The sequence below is a fragment of the Diadema antillarum genome, unplaced genomic scaffold, assembly GCF_040938485.1.
Source record: "Diadema antillarum isolate AM-2024a unplaced genomic scaffold, OU_Dant_1.0 seq00000190_RagTag, whole genome shotgun sequence".
In the NCBI taxonomy this organism is placed as follows: domain Eukaryota; kingdom Metazoa; phylum Echinodermata; class Echinoidea; order Diadematoida; family Diadematidae; genus Diadema; species Diadema antillarum.
The window spans coordinates 593,203-619,921 of NW_027271254.1; the positions used below are offsets into that span (position 1 = coordinate 593,203).

At 37.6% G+C, this 26,719-nt stretch overlaps 2 protein-coding genes across 2 annotated transcripts; both read right to left on the reverse strand.

Annotated features, from left to right (window-relative positions):
• Positions 1 to 713: 713 nt before the first annotated feature.
• LOC139728679 (allatostatin-A receptor-like) lies at positions 714 to 1,769 on the reverse strand. Its single transcript, XM_071639615.1, has one exon. The coding sequence runs from the start codon at positions 1,767 to 1,769 to the stop codon at positions 714 to 716; it is 1,056 nt and encodes a 351-aa protein (XP_071495716.1).
• Positions 1,770 to 9,320: 7,551 nt separating this feature from the next.
• LOC139728680 (tachykinin-like peptides receptor 86C) lies at positions 9,321 to 13,190 on the reverse strand. The gene is made up of 2 exons (XM_071639616.1): positions 12,325 to 13,190; positions 9,321 to 9,450 (listed from the first exon to the last, which is right to left on the reverse strand). The coding sequence occupies exons 1-2, from the start codon at positions 13,188 to 13,190 to the stop codon at positions 9,321 to 9,323; spliced, it is 996 nt and encodes a 331-aa protein (XP_071495717.1).
• Positions 13,191 to 26,719: the final 13,529 nt, after the last annotated feature.

Genomic DNA, 26,719 nt, shown 5'->3' on the forward strand with positions numbered 1-26,719 from the left:
GTGGAATGAAAATTACCATCCTGTCCTAAGTAACTTGACAACTACAAATCTTAATGGTTAATCCGAACTGAACAAAGTTTTGATGAAATTGAATGAATTCAGCTAATTTGTACATAATCAGGATTTTTAATTTGAATTTAAGTGAAACAGGCTTACTGGAATTCTGATTTTCTAATGTTCGTCGCATTTTTTAAAGAATCATTTACAAGCGAAAAATTAAGGGGATTTGGAAATTATGTAACCAGAACAATATATATCATACCTAAACGGCTTAAATGAAGACCTTTACTCCTAGGATGATCAATGATCACATATTATAGTGATGCAACACCAAAATTAGATATCTGGCTCAATACATGGATTTATCGCAGGTCTTGTCACAGGATGGCTTCTATCTAAAGCGCTTGACCAATCGTGTGATGGCAACACACCACCTCATTAGTTGATTCTCATTTTGATCTCTAAGATGTCGAGATTTTGTTTGAACTTTTACCTCATAAAGGAAAACGGAAAAAATAAATGACAGGGGAAAGAATGAAATAATTATAAATAACAAAATAAGTCTGATGCATTGTATCTCCTATCATTACATGAGAGATATTTTATGCCCATAGATGTATGCTGCCTTGTGTACGTGATTTAACTAGCAATAGATGATCCTATCTTGACATGCTTATAATTTGTAAACGCGTAAGGGTATGGAAAATAAAATGTTACGCTTTGTCGATACTCTGAAGACTTTTCTCTGGTCGGGAATGTAATTCCAGATCCTCAAATATTGGTGTATTTCTTTTGGTTTTGTTTCTGAGAAAGTCCTTAACAGCTTCACGGAATTGCGGGTGTCGGAGGGTGTACACTATCGGGTTTACGCAGGAGTTACAAATGGCGAGTGCAGTGGTTATGCGTGAGAAGGGACTGCGCACATACGACGTCGTGATGAGTCCTAGGTTGAACAAGAAATACGCTATCTGGTCTGGGGCCCAGCAGATGACATAGATAAGGATAACTGTCAATGTTAGCGTGAGGACACGAGATCGGGCGATGTCATGGAACGATGCCGTAGACTCGTTCGACGCGAAGCGGGCGGCCTCGCGCCGGAGTGAACGCACAATGGCTGTCTGGGTCACAAGCATGAGGAAGGTTGGGAGAGCGAACTGGACAACGAAGTAATAAATTCCGTAGACAACTTCCAGGTTTCGCGGCAGTGGCTGATATAGGCACTTTCCTACTATCACGTCTGTAGCGTTGCTAAACAGGATTCGAACCATTGAGACACACGATCCCAACCAAATAAAACAAATGATGAAATACACGAGTCGGCGGTTGGCGAAGCGCCTAAAATGGATCGGGTAAACGACAGCGAAGAAGCGATCGAAAGACACTGCCACCAGGATGTAAATCGACACCGTTATCATGGTCCACATCAAATAATTGCCTTCCAAGACTTTACAAAACAATGCCCCCGTCCATGAATTTGGAATAGATTTGACCGTTGGATAGGGAACGAGAAGGACCGATGTGACAAAATCAGCTATCGCCAGATTTCCCACAAGGATATCCGTTGAGCGACTCCTCGAGCGACGGCCGAACACGACAGCGATAACGAGAACGTTGCCACTGATCCCTAGAATTGCGATGAGAAGCTCGCAGATCACATACCAAGACCACGTCATGACTTCCCAAGACCACGTGATATGGTTTTCCCCGGTCACAGACGAATAAATAGTATGTTCCTCATCGCCAGCTGATTCCGAGGGGACAGTTATCATTTCGGTAATTATTACATCCGAGTGTAGTTCAGCCGACATTTTAGCCATTGCCATAGTGTTGAAAATCGATGCTTTGTACTCTGTTACAAGAAAAAAAAATACAAGGAGAAATCATAGTTTCTTATCTTGTTATCTAATCATTTCTTATCATGTTATCATGTTATCATGTTATCATCAACCCAACCACGTCATCATTATCATGATTATCAAGATGACGGAGGATTATTCAATCTAAGGAATATGATTCCTTATTCTTACAGTCAGCTACTTCACTATTTTGTGACCGTGCATCCCAAAACCAACAAAAAGTCGCAAGCCCTGATTTTACTTGATCAACCAAGTCAATTTTGAATTTTTATCATATTTTCAGAAGGAGGTGTTCTTCTTCTACATCATTCTAAAGTTTGGGATCATTTAACGAATGAGAAATTGTGTTGTTGTTTTTTTCAGAACACTTGTTTTTGTAGAATTGTACGTGATTAGGTTTTTCTTCGTTTTTTTTTTTTACTTTCAACTTTCGTATGATGTAACTGCTTTGAAAGTTGGTACTAGTCATGAACAAAACATGTTAATTGAGCACGCTCAATTTCAGCTTAATTTGATAATCCCTTCATTTTACACAGAGCACATCTTGCTATAGATTAAAGGACAAGTTTACCTTCATAAACATAAGGATCGAGCGATTGTAGCAATATTAGTAGAACACATCATTGAAAGTTTGAGGAAAATCGGACAATCCGTTCAAAAGTTATGAATTTTTGAAGTTTTTGTGCAGTAACCGCTGGATGAGAAGACTACTGCAGTGTATGAATAACTCAAATGTCACATGCGTACAACAATATAAGGAAAATATAAAGAGAATTTCACAAAATTTCATCTTTTGAAAAAAAGTACACATTCCCTTTACTCGTTACCGACATATGTTATGGGTAATATTATTCCCCCTGCCTTTAGAAAGAGACAAGTCAAGTGGTCTTTTATTATGCGAAAAAAGTGAAAATATGTTGAATTTTCTTTACATTTTCTTTATACTGTTGTACGCATATGGCTCACAAGCTGCAGTAGTCTCCTCATCCAGCGGTTCCAACAGAAAAAAATTAAAAATTCATAACTTTTGCATCGATTGTCCAATTTTCCTCAAACTTTCACTGATGTGTTCTACTTATATTGCTGCATTTTCTCAATCCTTATGTTTATGAAGGTGAACCTGTCCTTTAAGCGCTTGAAGCTAGACCCTATTCTTCAGAATCTCTCTCCTTAGTACAAGTAGTACGTTTCCAGAGTGTGCATGTGTTTTTTTAATGGATAGGTTAGAACAGGCTATTTCAATAGAGTTTGTACGTCATTCTTAAACTGGAAGTGTGGTCTTTTAGAATACACCCATAATTAAAAATCCATGTCTGACGACTTTTAGTTGGTCTAGGGATGTAGGGTCATATTTACGGTAAGCATTTTGATTAAATATTCTACTTCCTTAAATCTGTACTTTTCTGAAACGTTATATTTACTGTCAATAGTGAGAAGATCATTAGGAATATTTTTCGACTATTCAGTACGAGAGCCCTTATAATGTTACCCCCGTTCTCTTTGCTTTGAAGCGCTGATGGTTTGTGCAGCAAAACAAAGTCCAGAAATATACACTCAGCAAAACAAGAAAATACACATTTTTTCAAGCTCACATTTCTCATTGAAAGTTAGGCTAATTATTGGTTCAATTCAAATGGCTATCAGCCTGGTAAGTCAAGAAAAGAGGAAACTTTACGCATCATTTAACACGTTCATTTTTCTCTTCCAAGACGCAAAAAGTAAAAATTGCAAAACTGGAAAGTTCTCATTCATAGGTATGTGCTCTTCCATATGACAATGAGTACAAAAGACAAATCAAACACAATAAGAAACAAAAATAAATTTGGCAAAATTGCCCATTGATCTCTATAATATATGTGTAGCTCCCAAAGATAAAGATAGGCAAGAAGATTCTGGAGAAAATGAAAAATCTTTTGTCAAATCTAAAATAAAATGACATTAGAGTAGAGGCAATATTAAAAAAGATGGTAAAAAATTGAAATGTTATTTCGAAATAATCAAAATAAACACAATAAATCATGATAACATTGTTAATCCTGTATAGTAAGGTATTCGTTAATGCTATATAGTAATGTATTCGTATGGTTTACATACTTAATCATCTACAGACACAGCACACATACATACACACACACAAACACAAACACACAAACAAACATACTCACTTACCATGAAGGAGATCAGGCTGGTCTCCCAGTGAGCGTCCAGAAAGACGTAGTGAAATTTCGGCAAACTTCGACACCACTTTTATATGAAAGCACGTCGCTAGATCGTCTGCCGATTGCACTTTGAAAGTAATTGACTGTCAGAAGTCAGAAAGAGTTGAATGGAATCTGTGTTTTTCGAATAACCTTCAAGCTACCTCCATGCAAAGTCAACCTGAGCTCATTTTTTTCCTTCGTCATATTGTAAAGAAAGTTTTAATGTTTTACAAGAAGATATGCAAAGATGAAGATTCCAACAATATTCAAAGGAACTCGCCTACATCGTAATCTTCGAGCTAATACACCGCAATATTTACATCAATACCATTGATCCGTGCATGAATTCCAGTGCTCACCGCTAATGGATTTGCAGCGTCATATTTGCATCCGATATTGTCCGCGAAAAACGAAAAATCGATGATTTCGCATTGATGCTTCTGTCATGAAAAGATCAGTGGTACATAACAAAATTCTTGGAAGCATGAAGATTGCAAATCTTTGTTAATTTCTTTCATCTTTCTCTCTCTTGTCCCTCTTCTTTCTCTCTCCCCCTCTCAATCTCTCAAACATATATAAGATTATTAACAACTCTTTCCCATTATTACTCACTGCTCTTTAGGCGTTTTATATTCCGTGATATTTTCGCTAACCACTCTATATACTCCTGCATTTTCTTGTTTGTTTGTTTTTGTATTTTGTTACTGTTAAGTCATCTTCTTTCCTGTCAGATTTTTGTTCTTCCTAGACTATTATGGATTTGCATCGAACGAGCTGGAATACCTGTTTCCTTTCCGTACTTAAAGCAACAGTTACTTTAAGAAAAAGGAAATGAAGAAGAAAAAGAAGAAGGGAAGAAAGAAGATGAAGAAATGGAAAGAACGTATGTGTATGATGTACTTTTTTCCGTTTTGTGTGAATTGTGCAATATTGAACTTTTTGTTTACTTTCATCCTCATCTTTGGTAGCATATATAGACCCCTCAAAAAAGTTTGGAAATCTGACTTCAGTTGTAAATTTCTCCACTTTGTAAGCACTATTCAATACATGCGTGATATCAATGGAAAGATTATCAAATTTTCTGTGGAATGATATCCTACTCATTATGATTATGCTATCAAGTAAAGGACTGTACTAAAATGTCTGATAAGGTCGGGCATTGAAAAGCTGCAAAATGAACAAGAACGGTCCTTGTGAATGAGAATGGTCGTAAAGAGTAATAGAGAACATGTTCTTTTGCGTTATGTCTTTTGTTCTCAACTGGTCAGCCATGAAGGCAATTTTCAATAGACATCTTAAATTCACATTCAAGATTTCAATAGTGCCATGCCACGCAATTTTGATAGCTCATCAAGTTTTATGGTTTTATATACATCATGCGACGTGTAAGCAATGTTCAAAAAGCCCGCGCCATAGGGCAAATTGAAGCTGAGATGCCTCAAAAAGATGACAACGCAAGACTACATAGAGCGAGAACTTTCTCGAGAGAGAGAGAGGGCATCACTAGAATGGACTGGCCTGCATGCAGCCCCGACCTCAACCCCATAGAACATCTCTGGGATCAACTTGGCCGAGCTGTGGGGAAGAGGGTCACAAATGCAACGACATTGGCAGGACTCCGTCAAATACTGGTTGACGAGTGGAACGCCATTCCTCAGCAGCGAATCACGAAGCTAATCAACAGCATGAGGACACGGTGCCAGGCGGTGGTGCAAGCAGTTGGGTCGTCCACCAGATAGGCCCTACTGAGCCCCGATCATGTTCATTGACAATTATAAAGACAATGTAAACATAAAGTACAGACAAAATAACGCAAAATGAAGACAAAGTAACGATGAAACTTCATTGAAACTTAGACCATGCCATATCACTTCTTTATGTCTTTGTTGTGGTTAACGTGACAAGGTTTCTGTGAGATAAAATGGTTTGAGTCATGATTGTTTTTATTTGTGTGTGTGTGTGTGTGTGCGCGTGTGTGTGTTTATCTGTTTGGTTGAACGCATGCATGTTTCACTCCATAAAAATACTGATGTTACAGTAAATGAACACCAAAGAAACAATGGGGAACTCACTCATAACGAGGAAACTCTATTAGGGACGTCAAAAATTGGGCCATTTTGCAGCTTTTACATTCTGACTTTACCTCATATTTGTAAGCACTGCACCTCCATGTATATGATAATCATAACAAGTATGGTATCATTTGAAAGAAAATAAAACAATCTTTGTGTGGCACTAAGCACACAATAAATTATTTCAAATGATTGACAAATTGCCCTACATCGACGTAAATATTATTCAAATTCATGAATTTGAATAATACATTATTTCTAAAGAAAAATGAGACATGATTGATCAAACTCAGATTTACAAACTTTTTTGAGGATATTGTATATATAAACCCTTCAAAAAAGTTTGGAAATCTGAGTTTGATCAGTCATTTCTAATTTTGTCTTAAAAATTATTTATTTGTGCTTAGTACCACACAAAGATTGTTTAATTCTCTTTAAAATGATACCAAACTTGTTATGATTATAGTAAACATGGAGGTGCAGTGCTTACAAATATGAGGTAAAGTCAGAATTTAAAAGCTGCAAAATGGCCCAATTTTTGATGTTCCTAATGGAGTTTCCTCGTTATGAGCGAGTTCCCTATTGTTTCTTTGGTGTTCATTTGCTGTAACATCAGCATTTTTATGGAGTGAAACATGTATGCGTTCAACCAAACAGATACATTGTAAACAAACACACACATGCACACACACACACACACACAAAACAAACACAAACGATCATGACTCAAACCATTTTATCTCACAAAACCTCGCCACATTAACCACAACAAAGACATAAAGAAGTGAAATGACATGGTCTTGGTTTTATTGGTGAGTTTCATCTTTATTTTGTCTTCATTTTGTCGTTATTTTGTCTTTACTTTATGTTTACATTGTCTTTATAACTGTCAATGAACAAGGTCGGGGCTCAGTATCTGGTGGACGACCTAAGTGCTTGCACCACCACCTGGCACCGTGTCCTCATGTTGTTGATTAGCTTCGTGATTCGCTGCTGAGGAATGGCGTTCCACTCGTCAACGAGTATCTGACGGAGTCCTGTAGTGTCGTTGCATTTGTGACCCTCTTCCCGGAATCCCCACAGCTCGGCCAAGTTAATCCCAAAGATGTTCTACGGGGTTGAGGTCCAGGCTGCATGCAGGCCAGTCCATTTTAGTGATGCCCTCTCTCTCGAGAAAGTTGCGCACAAGTCTCGTTCTATGTGGTCTTGCGTTGTCATCTTTTTGAAGCATCTGAGCTTCAATTTGCCCTTTGGCGCTGGAGTTTTGAACATTGTTTACACGTGGCATGATGTACAACCATAACACTTGATGAGCTATCAAAATTGCCTGGCATGGCACAACTGAAAACTTGAATGTGAAGTTAAGATGTCTATTGAAATTTGCCTTCACGGCTGACCAGTTGAGAACAAAAGATATAACACAAAAGAGCATATTCTCTATTTACTCTTCACGACCATTCTCATTCATAAGGACAGTTCTTGTTCATTTTGCAACTTTTCAATGCAGACCTTATCAGACATTTTTAGTACAGTCCTTTACTTGATGGCATAGTCATAGTGGGTAGGATATTATTTTAAAGAGAATTTAATAATCTTTCCATTGATATCACGCATGTATTGTATAGTACTTTCAAACTGGAGAAATTTGCAACTGAAGTCAGATTTCCAAACTTTTTTGAAGGGTTTGTATACATATAATTATAAATAAATATATATATTATATATGTATACATGTATACAATACTCTTTTTTATATGATTATACATATTTTATGGTCTGTTATGAGTGAAGGTGAAAATAAAAAAAATATTAATTTTTGTTTTTAACTGGATAAGAAACAATATATATATATATATATATATATATATATATATATATATATGTGTGTGTGTGTGTGTGTGTATAAATCAGCAGCTGTTTACAGGGTTAACATGCAGATACACTGATTATCCAATAATCAATACACTCTTTCGGTTATTGCTTCTTCCTCTTGAAACGGTGAGGTAGTGCAAATTCGAAGTTTACAATTTCAGCTTTACTAGTGCCGATTCATCAAGATGTTGTCTTATGATAGCCTAGCAGTAGTAATCGCGGAATCCACCATGAACAGATACTCATGGCGTAAGGAATGTAGACACATGGCGTTAATCATTATTGAAATGAAAACTATATCATTACAGTTATAACGTATAATGAGCACGGTTATAATGAACTTCCGGTTAAAACGAAGTAAAAATTCATTATCCACTCTATGCATTTTTTTTTTTGTTTATTCGTTAGTTATGACGAAATTTCGATGTAACGAAAGAAAAACTGCCGGTCCGGAGGACTTCGTTATAACGGGAGTCCACTGTACATAAATCAGTGGCAGAGAATGGACTAAAATCACGTCTTTTGAAATACCAGCGACAGCGAAGATCCCCTAAAGGCACATAGGGAAGATTAATTCCTGAAGGTATGTTTCTTTTTATGAAAACACAAATATCAGAGAAGTAGATAAATTAAAAAAAAATGCGGGCGAAAAGCCGGAATCATAAAAAAGTCGTAAAATATACATTTGTTTTAAGTGTTGATAGTAGGGGCGGTGAGTTACCTCAGTCGGCAGCTCGTCTCCATCGCCTCACATCCGACTGGACCCCATGGAAGACCAGCAGCCGCACCTGATTATGGGCTATCCAGCCATCTTCTCAGATGGAATATCCAGCCAGCAACAAATAACAAATTGGTAGCTGTGTCTTGTCTGTTGGAATACGGTATGTATTTAGCAGCTCTAAATTCGGTCTGTACGCACAATTTCACAAATCTTCATTTTCTCTGACATCCATTTTTGACATTCATTTTCTGACATTCATTTTCTCTGACATCCGAAGGATAGGACAGACTAGACAATTATATCTCGATACTCCAGCGACGTTGGCTTTAGTTCATGCATTTATAACCAGTAGACTTGACAACAATAACAGCCTGTTGTTTGGACTCCCACAATCCCTGATCAGCCAACTTCAGAGAATCCAGAACAACGCAGCCAGGATTGTCCAGAGGGTTCCTAGGAAACATGATGTATCTAATACTCTTCAACAACTACACTGGTTACCCATCGATAAGCGCATTCTGTTCAAGATCCTAGTTATCACATTTAAGACTCTTCAAGGAAAATCTCCCACATATATCTCCAGCATGATTTCTCCATATCAACCATCCCGCTCTCTAAGATCAGCTGAACAGAATCTCCTAAAAGTCCCTAAGATGGTCTCCCACACGCATGGTGACAGAGCCTTTTCAGTTGCCGCCCCTTCACTCTGGAATTCACTCCCCTTGAGCCTAAGAAAGCAGCCATAAGAGTTTCAAAAATGCACTTAAGACTTATCTCTTTGGTAGTTGCTCAGGTAAATGTTACCAGCCTGTTGAGGGTATAATTGTGCTTTCCATTGTAGTGTCGCGTGACCGTGTATTTATGTATTTATTATTATCATTTATGTGATTAATTATTTGTGTAAATTATAGTATTTTGGACTAGGCAGTAGTTTATGTTTAGGTATATAGTATGTAAAGCGCTTAGAGGATTTTATTGATAAGCGCTATATAAATACTGAGTTATTATTATTATTATTATTATTATTATTATTATTATTATTATTATTAAAAAAGACAAAATCTTCACACCTGTTCTTGGCATATGTGACCCTGCACCTCAAAACAAACAAAAAGTCGCCAGACATGAATTTTTAGTTAAGACCATATTCTGAAAGAGCAGACTTTAAGCTTTAAAATGATGTATAACTCAAATCAAATGGACTCTCCTAACCTATCTAAATATTGGAAAGAAAGCACAAACTCAGGAAAAGTGTGAACTGAGAAAAGAGGCTCTGAAGTACAGTGTCTATTCAAGCGCTTAATCTTTACCAAACCGTGCTGGCTGTGCAATGAACGGGACAAAAAGCAGGAAGTAAACCCCAAGAGTAACAACAATGAAGGGATTATCAGATTAAACTGAAATTAAGCATGCCTCATAAACACATTCTGCCCATAATCAATGCAAACTTTCAAAGCAGTAGCACTATCCTTTCAAAAGTTTTTGAAGTTGAAAGTGAAGAGTGTGGACAAGGTTTTTCAGAAATGAAAAAGGGATTCTAAAGACACACCTACTCACATATTCTACCAAATATGTTCGAGATAAACTGCTAAAAACACACACACACACACCTAATTTTAGCATAATGTAAAAGAAGACCCGCTCTTTCAGAAAATATGAAAAAGTCAAGTTCGGCTAGGTTGACCCATTTCACTTATTTTCAGTCCTAACGCAAAATCAGTGTGTGCGACTTTATGTTCGTTTTGAGGTGCACGGTCACATATGATCATAGTCATGATAATTTGACTCGAACTCGAAGAACTTGAAGCAACGTCCTCAAAGTTGATGGATAGGTGTCACATCCAGTTAGAATACTGAGCTTCCGCCCTATAGCCACATCTGATGGTTCTGCAGAAACTGCATATCTATTCAAATTAATGATTCTTGCGTCGAGTTGTTTTTATTGCAACAGCTTGAAGAATTGCTCTTTTTATAGAAGATAATATGACGCCTGTCTGGCAGTCAAAAGGTCAAGTGCTCGAGTCCACGTCGACCTTGTATGCCCATGATTCTTATTATCAGTGATTATGGTTGCTATCAATCAAACCTCTGACTAATCGGTGTTTTTCCTTCATATCGTTGAAGGGCAATTGACGATCGATAATAGTTTGCGTTATCCTTATAGATAAAGGGATAAATTTTTGAATCAAGCCATTAAAGAAGACCTCCCGATGATTTTTCAGATTTTTACATTAGAACAACTATAGACTATAGTTATACTGAAGACAGAGTTTCACATTTATGATAATTTGGATGAAGATTAGGAATATTTTCGACATTTATAACCAATTGCACTGAACAAGGATAATGACATGGCAGGGTCACCATAGAAATGCATGAGTTGGGGCTCAAGGCAGAAAGAAAAAAAGAAGGCATGCATAGAAATATACACAGGTGAAGTCGCAAACAAATATTTTAATAGAATTACACTGCTACATTTCTGAAATATGTGAGCCTCTAATATATCATCATCCTTGTTCAGTGTAATTTGTTCAAGATTTTTCAGAGTACCATTTCTCTTCTCAAGAACCACGATAAATTCCACAAAAGGATACACGGAGCTGTTGATTTATATACTACATGATGTGAAATTATGAAAATTGTCTGGAATGCCCCTTTAAGCCTCTGGGCTAATGTGGAATTTTTAATTACCATCCTCACTAACTTGGCAGCTAGGAATCTTTTTCCGTATTGGACAAATTTTAAATGGAACTAAATCATATGTAAATAGATTCAGCAAATCTGAAGGGCACTTACACAGTCAGGGACTTTTTCGCTCTAATCTAAGAGAGACAGGCCTCCTGGAATTATGATTTTCTAAAGTTGGTTGGCACTTTAAAGGAATCAATGACAAACAAAAATTAAGAGGATTTGGAAATTAGGTAACCGGAACAATATTGTATTATTTATAGGAAAATTAATTATTACAATAAGTGATGCAGAACAAACCTAGATAAAGATTTGGGTTTAGAACATCAGAACAGAACTGATGGCTTCTATATCTAAAGCGTTTGACCAATAATTGTGTGATGGTGAACCACCATCGCATTAATCTATTTCTCATCTGCTCTCAAAGATGTCGAGGTTCAGCCTTATATTCGTGTCATGACGAAAGACGGAGAGTTAAAGGGAAATGAGACAAAATATTTGCGAAAATAAGTCTGATGCATTGTATACCATATTATATTCATAGAGGTATATAGGTATATGCATACTGTAGTATATCTAATGCCCATAGGCAATTGCTAATAGGTGATTTGGCATGCTGGTAGATTGAAAACACATAAGAGTACTGAGTATAGTGCATTAAATTTTAAGCTTTGCTGATGCTTTGATGACTTTTTGCTGGTCGGGAAGGTAATTCCAGATCCTCAAATATTGGTGTATTTCTTTTGGTTTTGTTTCTAAAAAAGTCCTTAACGGCTTCACGGAACTGCGGGTGTCGCAGGGTGTATACTATCGGGTTCACGCAGGAATTACAAATGGCGAGTGCGGTGGTTATGCGTGAGAAGGGACTGCGCACATAAGACGGCATGATTAGTCCTAAGTTAAACGAGAAATACGCTATCTGGTCTGGGGCCCAGCAGATGACATAGATAAGGATAACCGTCAATGTTAGCGTGAGGACACGAGATCGGGCGATGTCATGGAACGATGCCGTAGACTCGTTCGACGCGAAGCGGGCGGCCTCGCGCCGGAGTGAACGCACAATGGCTGTCTGGGTCACAAGCATGAGGAAGGTTGGGAGAGCGAACTGGATGACGAAGTAGTAAATCCCGTAGACGACTTCCAGGTTCCGCGGCGGTGGCCGATACACGCACTTTCCCACTATCACGTCCGTAGTGTTGGTCAACAGGATTCGAACCATTGAGACACACGATCCCACCCAAATAAAACAAACAATGACATTCACGAGTCGGCGGTTGGCGAAGCGCCTAAAATGGATCGGATAAACGACAGCGAAGAAGCGATCGAAAGACACTGCCACCAGGATGTAAATCGACACCGTTACCGTCGTCCACATCAAATAACCACCTTCCAAGACTTTACAAAACAATGCTCCCTTCCATGAATTTGGAATGGATTTGACAGTTGGATAGGGAACGAGAAGGACCGAAGTGACAAAATCAGCTATCGCCAGATTTCCCACAAGGATATCCGTTGAGCGACTCTTCGAGCGACGGCCGAACACGACAGCGATAACGAGAACGTTGCCACTGATCCCAAGAATTGCGATGAGAAGCTCGCAGATCACATACCAAGACCACGTCGTGACTTCCCAAGACCACGTGATCTGGTTTTCCCCGGTCAAAGACGAATAAATGGTATATTCCTCATCGCCAGCTGACGCGGAGGAGACAGTTATAATTTCGGTCATCATCACATCTGAGTATAGTTTAACCGACATTTCATTATCCGTCGCTGTCATAGCGTTGAAATTTAGATCCCTTGTACTCTGTTACAACAAAAAAAATACAAGCAAAGAGAAATCACAATTTCTTTTCATGTTATTTAACTATTTCTTATTATGTTATGTGCTTATCATCAACCCAACCAAGTCATCATTATCATGATTATCAAGATGACGGAGGACTATTCAATTTGATGAATGTGATTCCTTATTCTTACAGTCAGCTACTTCACTATTTTCTGACCGTGCATCAAGAAACCAATAAAAAGTCGCGCGCCCTGATTTTACTGGAGGACTCAGAATAGGTAAAACGGGTCAACCAAGCCAATTTTGATATTTTTTTTTCATATTTTCAGAAGGAGGTGTTCTTCTTCTGCATCATTCTAAAGTTTGGGATCATTGAACAAATGAGAAATTGTGTGGTAGTTTTTTTTCTCCACAACACTTGTTTTTGTAGAATTGTATGTGATTGGGTTTTTCTTAGGTGTTTCACTTTCAACTTTTGGATGACGCTACTGCTTTGAAAGTTGGTACTAGTAATGAACAAAACATGTTAATTGAGCAAGCTCAATTTCAGCTTAATCTAATATTCCCTTCATTGTATACAGAGCACATCTTGCTATAGATTAAGCGCTTGAAGCTAGACCCTATTCTTCAGAATCTCTCTCCTTAGTACAAGTAGTAATTTTCCAGAGTGTGCAAGTGTTTTTTTTTTAGATGGATAGGTTAGAACAAGCTATTTCAATAGAGTTGTACGTCATTCTTAAACTGGAAGTGTGGTCTTTTAAAATACACCCATAATTAAAAATCCATGTCTGACGACTTTTTGTTGGTCTAGTGATGTAGGGTCATATTTACGGTAAGCATTTTGATTGAACATTCTACTTCCTTAAATCTGAGCTTTTCCGAAACTTTATATTTACTGTCAATGGTGAGAAGATCATTCGGAATATTTTTCGACTATTCAGTACGAGAACCCTTATAATGTCACTCCCATTCTCGTTGCTTTGAAGCGCTGATGGTTTGTGCAGCAGAAACAAAGTCCAGAAATATATACACTCAGCAAAACAAGAAAATAAACACTTTTTCATGCTCATATTTCTCATTGAATGTTAGGCTAAATATTGATTCAATTCAAATGGCTATCACCCTGGTAGGTCAAGAAAAGAGGAAACTTTACACATCATTTAACACGTCCATTTTTCTCTTCCAAGGCGCAAAAGTAAAAATTGCAAAACTGGAAAGTTCTCATTCATAGGTCTATGTGCTCTTCCATATGACAATGAGTACAAAAGACAAATCAAACACAATAAGAAACAAAAATTGATTTGGCAAAATTGCCCATTAATCTCCTTAATATCTGTGTAGCTCCCAAAGATAAAGATAGGCAAGAAGATTCTGGAGAAAATGAAGAACCGTTTGTCAAATCCAAAATAAAATGACATTAGAGTAGAGGCAATATTTAAAAAAAATGGAAAAAAAATTGAAATGTTATTTCGAAATAATCAAAATAAACACAATAAATCATGATAACATTGTTAATCCTGTATAGTAAGGTATTCGTTAATGCTATATAGTAAGGTATTCGTATGGTTACTTAATCATCTACAGACACACGCACATATACACACACACACACACATACTCACTTACCATGAAGGAAATCAGGTTGGTCTTAAAGTGAGCGTCCGGAAAAACGTAGTGAAATTTCGGCACTACTTTTATATGAAAGCACGTCGCTAGATCGTCTGGCGATAGCACTTTGAAAGTAAATGACTGCCAGAAGTCAGAAAGAGTTGAATGGAATCTATCTTTTCGAATAACCTTCAGCCACAGTGAGCGTCCAGAAAGACGTAGTGAAATTTCGGCAAACTTCGACAATACTTTTATATGAAAGCACGTCGCTAGATCGTCTGGCGATTGCACTTTGAAAGTAATTGACTGTCAGAAGTCAGAAAGAGTTGAATGGAATCTGTGTTTTTCGAATCACCTTCAAGCTACTTCCATGCAAAGTCAACCTGAGCTCATTTTTTTTCCTTCGTCATATTGTAAAGAAAGTTTTAATGTTTTTCAAGAAGATATCCAAAGATGAAGATTCCAACAATATTCAAAGGAACTCGCCAACGTCGTTAATCTTCGAGCTAATACACCGCAATATTTACATCAATACCATTGATCCATGCATGAATTCCAGTGCTCGGCGCTAATGGATTTGCAGCGTCATATTTGCATCCGACATTGTCCGAGAAAAACGAAAAATCGATGATTTCGCATTGATGCTTCTGTCATGAAAAGATCAGTGGTATATAACAAAGTTCCTGGAAGCATGAAGAATGAAGATTGCAAATCTCTGTTCATTTCTTTCATCTTTCTCTCTCTTTTCCCTCTTCTTTCTCTCTCCCCCTCTGACTCTCTGAAACATATATAAGAATATTGACAACTCTTTCCTATTTATTACTCACTGCTCTTTAGGCGTTTTATTTTCCGTGATATTTTCGCTCACAACTCTATAAACCCCTGCATTTTCTTGTTTGTTTGTTTTTGTATTTTTGTCTTTCTTGTCAGATTTGTGTTCTTCCTAGACTATTATGGATTTGCATCGAACGAGCTGGAATGTCTGTTTCCTTTCCGTACTTAAAGCAACAGTCATCGTAAGAACAAGGAAATGAAGAAGAAGAAGAGGAAGAGAAGAAAAAGATGAAGAATTGGGAAAAACGTATGTATATTATGTACTGTGTTCCCGTTTTGTTTGAATTTGCAATATTGAACTTTTTGACTTTCATCTTTATCTTTGGTAGCATACATACGTACATACACATACAAATATATGTATATACTGTATATATACAATATGTTATAAACATATCAATATACATACTTTCATACAATTAACATAGATATTAATGTAATGCACGATAAACTTAAGAAAATATCACCTACAAATTAACCTATAAAAGAGCAATATTTCATTTCTTCTTCATCAACAGTAAGAAACAGAAATACGGCCAGTATAAAGGGTTCTTTAATCCATCCATGATATATGAAAAAAAAAACCGACTGTGTTATAAGAAGATAAGTTTTTCATTTATAAAAAGAATACAGAATATATACCGCAGCAACAGAAAAGTGAACGTGAGTCGCGGGATGAAAAGACACGATCAGCAAGAAACGAGGAGGCTTTAATTGACTATCATCTGAAGTCCCGTTTAACAGCGTATTTCAAATAATATTTACAGTGACAACGACCGGGCAGCGTCAAGGTAATTTTCTTGTTTTTACCCTCCCTTTTAAAACAATCTCGGCAAAATGGTCCTCGAATGCTGTCGCGGTAACTATTACCAAATTCCCTCTTAGCAAGATAGAATAATTACTCCGACATTACCCAGACAACCCTTATATTAGAATGCTCTCGCGGCAACTTTCTTTGATGCACTTAACATGCATGCGCAATAGTCCAAAAAGAATGGCACACCGCTCGCTCATCACGTGCACGAATTGTTACAGCACCCATTCGCCCGCAACTGGGTACGTTGTCATGGAAACCTACCCGAAAATGGTGTGTGTGTGTGTGTCTTAAACGGTACCTCTGATCCCTCTCTATTGCGGTTTTATTGTCTGAGACGAATAACTTTGTTCTCCAGACGTCGTCGCGACATTGTCGGGGTAAGGTCTGTTAAAACAATAACTTCAATAAAGATGGACGAACCTCAGTTCAGCTTTGGGTGCCGATGCGAGGATGTGTTCTGCACGACACCCCCGTTTTGCTATAATTATGATCGGACGGGTTAGTCATAAATCAGCACCGACTTAAGCTCGCAAAGCATGATTGAATAATCATCCTGGATTTCACCCTAGACAGTTGTTATTTCTTGTTTGTTTGTTTGTTTATTTTCATGTCCCCAGTAACCCCGTATTTCCATCATTGGCATTTATTTCAAATCCATTCAATATTCATCGCAAGTGAAGAAAGACATTATTAGTTGAGGTTCATTATGGGTAGCAAAACCATTTTTATTAACCACAATTCCAGCCGAAAAGTGTACAAGTACTCAATCGTCAAACAAAACCTATAAACGATTGATGACTCACCACAGATGGCGCTATATTATGTGTCCAAACACATTGTGAGAACATTCAGTGATTGACCTTAACAAACGCATGTAGCAAAATCTTACAGACACACGAACGAGCACTTATTTTCGTGATCCAACTCTGCACATAATAGTGATAACAAAGAGCTGAAATTTGGTCCCGAACACGATCACAAATTCGAACTATTAACTGAAGAGAACTGACATTTGAATTTACATTAATCTATCTCTCATATTTCACGACAAACGCAAGTACGTACGGCACATATCACTGGACAAAAGCAGCATAAAAATCCTTGGATTACAATTCGAAAAATAGAAACGCATAGCTACATAAACTACATTGATACAAGAGCATAAATAATACCACAAGGCTATATTTTAAGGTAAACTAACTCAAGGATAAAGGTCGATTACGAATAAGAGTGTCAGACATGACAGAACCAACTATACGCTTGTATTGTCCAGGTTGACCTGGTCGGTTTCTATTATGAAATTCGTTTTATAGAGTAAATAATTATAATAAAAAGATTTAACGCAGAGAACAAAGACATTTTTTTCCTTACATCATAGTCCAGGCTAGGCTCCATAGAAGATGCACTTAACCTTGTTTTTTGATATATACAATGTTTTTTGATGGTTTCTTGTCATTTCGAAGGTGCTGATTCCAAATCTGATTGATGCCACTCGCGTAACCATGAGCGTTTTCGGCAAAATGCAAAAATCCAAAATGGCCGCCAGATATTTGGCCATGATAATCCCAGTTATGTCAGTTTTATAAAAGATTATTCCATCGAACTTTAAAATTTTTGTTCCTTGAGTGATTCTATATGCACATGCGAGAAATTTTTCATTTGAAGTAAGTACATTTAGTATTTTAAGCTTATTTTCAATTTAAAAAGGCCGCCAGTCCTGTACCCATGTATTATGTATAAAAACTCTATGGCAAAAAATATGCAAAGAAACAGATGACGAATTTACTGTATTTCCAATCACAAACCTACACTGTTATCAAGTTTTGCATGTGCAATGCAAATCTGATGAGTGCCACTAGCAAAACAAGCAAGCAAACAAACAAACAAACAAGTAGAAAATATGTTTGTAGGCGTGTCTCCTTAATACAAAACTTCAAAATTGATGCCACTCATATAGCCCTGTACAATAAGAACGGCAAAATGTACATGGAAATAAACAAATGGTCTTTTTTTCTGTCATGCAGCTACACTGTTTATTAATTTGGGTGCTAAATTTGCGACCTCAATCTGGATATTTCCTTGGTATTGGGGAAAAAATATCACCAAAACTTGGAATTGACACCTACATTAATATCGTTAATCAGGAATTATTAGACATGAACATTTGATACTTATTTACCTTCAGATGTTCAGCATCATAATATTCACTCTTATTTACTGAAGCTGAATCTTAGAATGATGACACAAATGACATTTCCAATAACTATCCTATTATACATTATCTGAAAATGATATCATACAATCTTTTCAATTCTCTCATCCGAGAAAGAACATGTGTTAGGACTCTGAATGATGGCCTCCTCCAAGGTGGCTGTAAACTAACTCCACTCCTGTGTAAACATGGTGACATGACAATCACTTCATGTAAGAAGTTTGCTCGCGCAGATGATCTTGCCCTTACGTCTCATGCAAGGTCCTTGGATGACAGCAGCCGAGTACTGACCCATCCCATGACAATAGAGGAGTACTTCGCCTTCTGGAGACCTTGCCCCAACCTTTACAAGATTACCATCAGGCCCATGCCTTCCATCTTAGTAACCATCTTGCTACCGCTATGTTCAAGGTAACCTTCTGCGGCGAGTCTTGCAAGCATAGGCTAAGGAAGTCCACCCTCCTTCACTGTCAGTCGATCACTTTCCCTTCTCACGCAGGAAGGAAAGGATGGCAAGTGTCACCAGTGCCGTCAACGCATACCCTGATCTTCCAATCACGATAATCTGGAGGGAATTTCATGGAGCGTTTTGTCTGACAAATTTGCTCTCAGCCAATCAGATGCAAGGATTTTAGTAGTTAATAACAGTTTGTCCAAACTGAATCAGACAAAACGCTTCATGAAATGACTCTCTGAATAACCTGCCATCAGTGCGTCTGAAATCCCACAAGTCAACATACATCCCCCCTGTCACTTGAAAGCTTCCACTGGGTGGTGCAGATGCTCGTCTGATGCCATCTCTGACACCACCCAAGTTACCTGCAACACTGTCTCTGGCCTGGCAACAAAGCCAAAGGGCTTCAACGGGTGGTGAAGCAAGTCTTCATGTCTTCATCCTGTTTCTATGGCAAATAATCACCCTCTGACCCCTGAGGTAATGCTGAACATAATCAAATGTGGTAGCAATTAAGGCAACTGCAGGACTGAAATGCATCTTTAGCCTAAGAATTCTGCAAATTTTGGGCTGATGTCGCCTGCTGCCAAATATCCAATTGAAGAGATCTATGAAGACAATAAAAATGACAGTTTTAAGATAAGACTGAATGACCTCATGATGTCAAAGTGCCTATACTATCAACACCTGGGAACTGTGAGATCGAGAACCGAAATAGGTACCTCATTGCTCCTTGGTTGCACGGTATTGCGTTTGGACAGTTTCGTCTATGCCTCCACCAGTTTCTGTTGTTCTAATTCAAGAAGAAAATCAAGCTTTCTCGATAATATCAAGGCTGTACTCCTGAATAATAGCATATCAAAATGATGGAGGTTATGATCCATTTCAAACTCGCTTCATGATCCCCCCTCTCAACCCCTTGCCGCTGAAAAAAGGGTATATTGTAAAGGTCTTTAGTTTTGTCATTAATGTCCAATGTGTCTTTGACCGCAACCGTGTATATCTACAGTACTGTATCGGATTTTTTTCCTGTATTTCTGATTTTTCTTTTAATAACAGTTTTAGGGGAATGCATATTAGAAGCTTTGCTTTTTTGCTTCCCCTCCAGTTTCCACTTTATTTGACAAATACCATGCATCTAGGCTTCTTAATGTATTGTGTTAGTATTATATTTTTATATTCAACGGCCTGCATGTAGAATATGATGGCATATAGAATTGTGTAAAACATCGTAAGGCTTATAAGAATATCTAAGGCTCAAAATTCCATTCATAATCTGTGGTGAAAATCCTTATTTATGTGGTAAATTGGGACTTTTCATCACCAAAAATAACTTTTTGTAAAGGACATCCTTCAGATTATGATCAACACGTCTTAATAAAAATGTAGATGCATGTCAGAAAAAAGCAAACCAGCAATATATTTTTGCTATTCATATTGTACAGGAAATTAAGAGTGGCGACCATTTTGAATTTTTGCATTTAGAAGAATAAAAATACATGTAGGCCCTCCACCCCCTGTTAAGTGGCAACCAACGTATCTGTATTGCACATGCAACACTTTATAACACCGTGGGTACGGGACTGGAAATACAGTAAATTTGTTCTATACATGTATTTCCATACATATTTTTTGCCATTCATATTGTACATGACAATAGGAATGGCGGCCATTTTGAATTGAAAATGAGCTTTAAATACTAAATGAAGCTATATGAAAAGAAAATTCTCTTGCAAATGCAGATGGAGTAACTCCAGGAACAGAAATGTACAAATTTTGGTGGAATAATCGGTCGTAGAATGCACATTATTGTGATTATCGCGGCCAAATTAGCATATCTGAGCGGCCATTTTGGATATGCATTTTGCCGAAAATGCTCAAGGTGACGCTAGTGGCATCAATCAGATTTCGAATCAGCACCCTCGAATTGACAAGAAACCACCAAAAAAAAAAAAACATTTTATATATGAAAAACAAGGTTAGATACCTTCTAGTCTGGACTATCAACGATGAACGAAAAAAGTGCAGACGGAAGAAAGAAAGAAAAAGTAAAAGTACCATGTTCACATCACACTGAGAAGTACCTCTCTAGTCCCACATATCATATGATGTACATGAATGTTACCTCTCTAGTTCCACATATCATATGATGTACATGAATTTTACCTCTCTAGTTCCACGTATCATATGATGTACATGAATGTTAAACTGAATTTCAACTTGCCTGAACGCCAAAGAGCGAAGGAAAAACTATGTTCTTAGCATGACAGTGTATTCGGTGAAAAGAACTCACTGTTGTACATTTTTCAACACTGAAGATTCTAATTTTTTTTAATTTTCTTTTTTACAGTGACAAGCAAGATTTCACACCAAGCGATCAAGTATGAATTACTGTTTTGTTGTTACAATGCGCACGATCATCACAGTATCATAGGTTACAATCCAGATATTTACCTATTGCTGACATGGTAAATGTTCTTTAATTCACTTTTGTTTCCGTAACTTGTCCTTCAAAAGGTGACATCAGTTCAAAAGTTTAAAAAGAAGGGACTGGAGTGTTCAAGTATAAACAGCAGGAGACTTGTTAACAATTAAGATGGACGTAACATCCACTTTTAATGTGTCTGACTTGTTGAAAGACCTCATGCATATCAGTCTTTGTAAAACACACTGAATGGAAACTACAATTTCGATCAGCACGATAATAAACAATGCGTTATTGACGATGCACAAACCCCGCACAAATACCCTGAGATGACTGTATCATCAGCATATTTGATAGCCGAGTACTCGACGGTAACCTTGAGAGGTAAATTCGCTGGTATACAAAGAAAATAAAACAGGTGAGAGAACGCATCCCTGTAGCACGCCAATACAATTGTACTGACAGTGCGAGCAATGGAGGTATATAACCGTAATGACCACCCTTAACTCTCGGTGATCTATTCAACAAAAAGTAATGAACTACCAATGTGATGTGAAGATTGACACCCAAGTCAGCCAATTTCGGCACTATTGTATTAAAAGCGCTAGAAAAATCAAAGAAAGTTTATCGTACATAAACATGTCCCAGGTGAGTCCAAATGCTGCAGAGCATTATGCAAGTATACAGTAAAACGGTGTCTTCCAATGACCTGTTACCCCTGTAAGCAAATTGCATTGTGTTTAAATGAGTTTCTGTCGCTTTCAACAAAAACTTGAGCAAGATCTTCTCAAAACATTTCATCACAGAACTTGTAAGTGCAATTGGTCTAAAATCGTTTAGTTCATGTGAGTTTTTCGCTTCTGGTACCAGGACAACAAATGAACTTTTCCACGAATTTGGCAGTATACCAGTGTCAAGACACTTCCGAAAAAGATGTATATACGCGCCTGCCAACTGGTCTTTACATACCCGCAAAACTTTATTGCTGAGACGATCGAGAACGGGAGCCTTTGAGTTTGAACTTTCCCCGCGAAGATATATAGTTTGAGAACAGGTTGAGAATGAAACATGTAAACGACTGGTTAAAGACAGACAAGATGTTCGATATTCTTGGAACCATTTTAGTAGGTCTTTAATTTGACCTCTTCTCTTGTTGGCTAAATTTCGTTGCCCCTCCCACCTCCCCCCCCCCCCATGAATGTTCCTTTGTAATTTCATGTATTTCAAATTCGTTCATGTTTTGATTGTTTAAACACACGTGTAGTCAAACGCCTGTAATGTATTTTTCGTTTGTATTATCTGTCTCTTATTCATTACAGCTGTTTTGGTATTCCTGAGCTTTATGTTGAAGTTGTTACTTTTTATCATAATCAATTGCACATACCTTTGAGCACGTGGGCCTACAGACAGAATTCAATTCAGCACATTCACAATATTGAACCGGATCATCCCATCAGAAAGATAGTTCTGTATATTGACACTGCCCCTGTATTTCATGTCATATACTACGATATTGCGGGATCTTTGTAGGCTTAAATACATCTTAACATTATTGGCCAATATCATGAAAGAGTCGTCGCTCACGTGGCGAACCTCACACCACGTACCACTGATTCTACCAGATGTTGCCGGGTAGCGTGTCTTTGTTTTGCCCTCGTCTATGAAAATATATAAGTATACGTAAAAAGGTGTACTTCGCACCAGTAGATGTCCATACCTGTGCAGCAAGAGAAATGGGAGTGACATGCAAATGCGTTCTAATCAAATGAAAATTTTTATCGATGTTCCTAATAAGCTAATAGCTTCCACAGGGTGCGAATGTTGAAAAGAAAATTAACACTCCCACATATAGTTAAACATTCAGGAACGTTTTTCTTTAACGAAGGAGTCATACATGCATGTCATTATGTAGCCATCACACTGAAATAATAATGAGCAAAGATTGTCACATAGGGACAAATCGTATAAATAATTGCTAATTTGTGAGGACCATCGTGTTATGATTAGGCTCCAGCAGCAACTACACACGATATTTTCAGAGATGCGTCTCATACGCAATTGAAGAAATAGATAGAACAGTTTTGCTTATGCAGTCTGTAGCATGGGAGTGTAAACATAGGCCTACTGGTAAACCTTTGCGTAGAATAAGAAAAAAAAATGTGATTTACGCTTAACTACGCAAAATATACAATTATAAATTTTAAACTTCCTACCTTGAAATATAATGCGTTCAGTGGGTAGATGCGGTCTTTCTGAATTAATCACGGTCTTGTTGCGTCCATCAAGTGATATCTTAATGACCGTGAACACAAAAACTAGATATAATAGACTTCTCTGTTGAAAAAGAATCAGAATTCGGAAAAACAAACAAACAAACGATCAAAATTACACACAAAATAAGAAAATATCACTGTACTGCAAAAAGTCCGGTGTTAAATATGAAACACCGAGCTGGTGTTAAATTTCCGGTGCTCATTCATGGTGTTAGATCAATACCACCGGGTGTCATTTCAAAATTTAGAATTGTTTTTTGAATAGTTTCTTAGTTACTGCACTTCTTGTTAATTTTGAACTTCAACTAGACGATAAAGAATTTTCCAATAAGTACTTGATTTTTGAAAAAATGTGTAAACACATTTACACCACAGTAACATCAGTTGGTGTGGTCCCCTGAAGCTGGACGGGTGTTATACCATTGAAATTAACACCACCAATATCAAATCAACACCATGCGGTGTCATTATTGAATTAACTTTTGCGCAGTGTCAAAAATATCACCAGCCACAGTGTCAAATTAACACCACGAAGTGCCAGGCGAACACTTTTTTACACCGTCACAATACATTTTCAACACCTGTGCGCGTGGTCCTCTATTGAAGTTTGATCGGTGTTAGATTTAACACCCATGGTGTTAAATCTAACACCGATGTTTTTACAGTGGATAGGTCAATTCACTTACATAAGATAGGATCAGTCTTAAATACTCCCAGACACAATATTGATGGGGGATTGATAATAGCCAAGAGGAAAATCTAACGTCTTTCAATCATTTCAAATAAGATGAGGCGTTCTCAGTCGAGGCTAATGACTGATAAAGATTATTGGGTACTTTCGGGTCCGTTTCATGAATTTATCAGATTAAAGTTTTTACAAAACTCTCAGAATAGCCAAAGTCGTACATACGCCATGTACGTAGCTATGAGAGACTTTTGTGAGACGGATCCCAGGACGACTATGAAATGACTGCAATAATAGTTCACATCATCGTCTTAATATTATTTCAGACAGGTGATTATGGGACAAGGATTTCAATTCATAAAGTCACCTGCTCTTGACGTCAAGCTTCATTCTCAGGAAGGTACTGGGTTTGCGAAGCCTCACGATGACACGTACTGGACTCCTGTCCATTCCAGTTCGAAGCACTGCCAGGGTATTTGCGATATCATCGTAACTAAGCAAGTAAAGTTTCTGATCCGAGTGATCCAAAGACAGCGAGATTAGCTTGCCAGGCAGATCTCAAAAAAGAAAAATAGAAACACTTCGCTTTACCCATGATCACTTCCGAGAAAGAAAGAGCAGAAAACGGAGGCTAGTTGATGCAATGAAACATTGGAAATACAGGTTAGATACTTTTCTATAAGCACTCGTACAACGCTAATAAAGGAAATTTGATTTTATAAGAAGTACGACATTTGTCGCTTCTTTCTTTCTTTAATTCTTTGTTTCAAATACACAAACGCGAATAAATTGTATAGAATCATAATTATACTCCTCAAACTACTGGGTAAAATTGGTAGTAACGATCGACAATCCTAGCAGGGGCAATGTATAGTTTTGGCTGCAGAAATGGTTTATGGGATTATGGAATGCCAGTAACTGAAACAAATACTAACTGAAAAAAAAAAACTCCAAGTACATTGGAGCTGCAAATTTATAAAATCTCAGTTGTGATCACTGCGAAATAAATAGGCCTATTTGAGTCTATCTCATCCATTTCTCATCACAGTTAAGGAACACAGTTCCTCTATCAGATCTAACTACTCAGGATGGGGTTATAAAGGTCTCTGAATGTGTTGGAGACCTTGGCTTTACTTTGGACAAACACTTAACTCTTAAACACCGTATCACAAACAACTGTAAGTATCTTGGGGTATTTTCAAAATAGGGAAGATCATGCGTCTGCTTGTTCAATCATCAGCAGAGCGGCTCGTCCATGCCTTCGTCTCCTCTTATCTGGACTACTGCAACTCCCTCCTTGCCGGCCTCCCTCTTTCTCATATACCCCCTCTCCAACGTATCCAAAATTCAGCCACTAGTTTACTTTCCCTTCGTAGGAGACATGACCATATATCTCCTGTTCTCCGCTCACTCCATTGACTACCGGTCCATTCCCGTATTACTTTCAAGATCCTACTTCTGACGTACAAAATCACACGTAATCTTGCACCCACATATCTTCAAAACCTTGTATCTCTTCGCTCCTCCTCTTCTGCCAGACCCCTCCATCTTCCTCTCTCCAATTACTTCATGGCCCATGCACAAAAACCCGTTATGGTGAGCGAGCCTTCTCTTCTATTGCCACCACTCTATGGAATAAATTCCCTCTTTATATTCAGAATGCCTCATCTATTGAATCATTTAAGAGTCTTCTCAAAACTCACCTGTTCAATCAGTTGTAATTCATTTTTCCTGGAGGTGCACACAGTAAGTTACTTATTATTGTATCATTGTATCATAAGTATTTTTTTCTTCTTCTTTTGCTACTGTTAATATGCTGGTTTTGTTAATATTATTGTGTTTTGTACTCTTTTTGTACGAATACCACCAGTGGGCTTAGAAACGCCAGTATGAGGCGCCATATAAATGTAATTAGTATTATTATCATTATTATTTGTATCATTTACAGTGGACTCTTGTTATAACGAAGTCCTCGCAGTTTTCTTTAGTTATACCAAAATTTCTTTATACCCGAACAAATCAACAATAACAATACATAGAGCAGATAATGTTGCAGCCTGAATGTTTACTTCGCTGTAACCGCAAGTTCGTCATAACAGTGTTCGTTAAAACGGGGGTGCACTGCATTCAACAGTACTGGCTATCACTAGGAAAATAGAAGAACCCTTCAGGAACACATCTCGATTCAGGGATTAATGACATTAAATTCAAT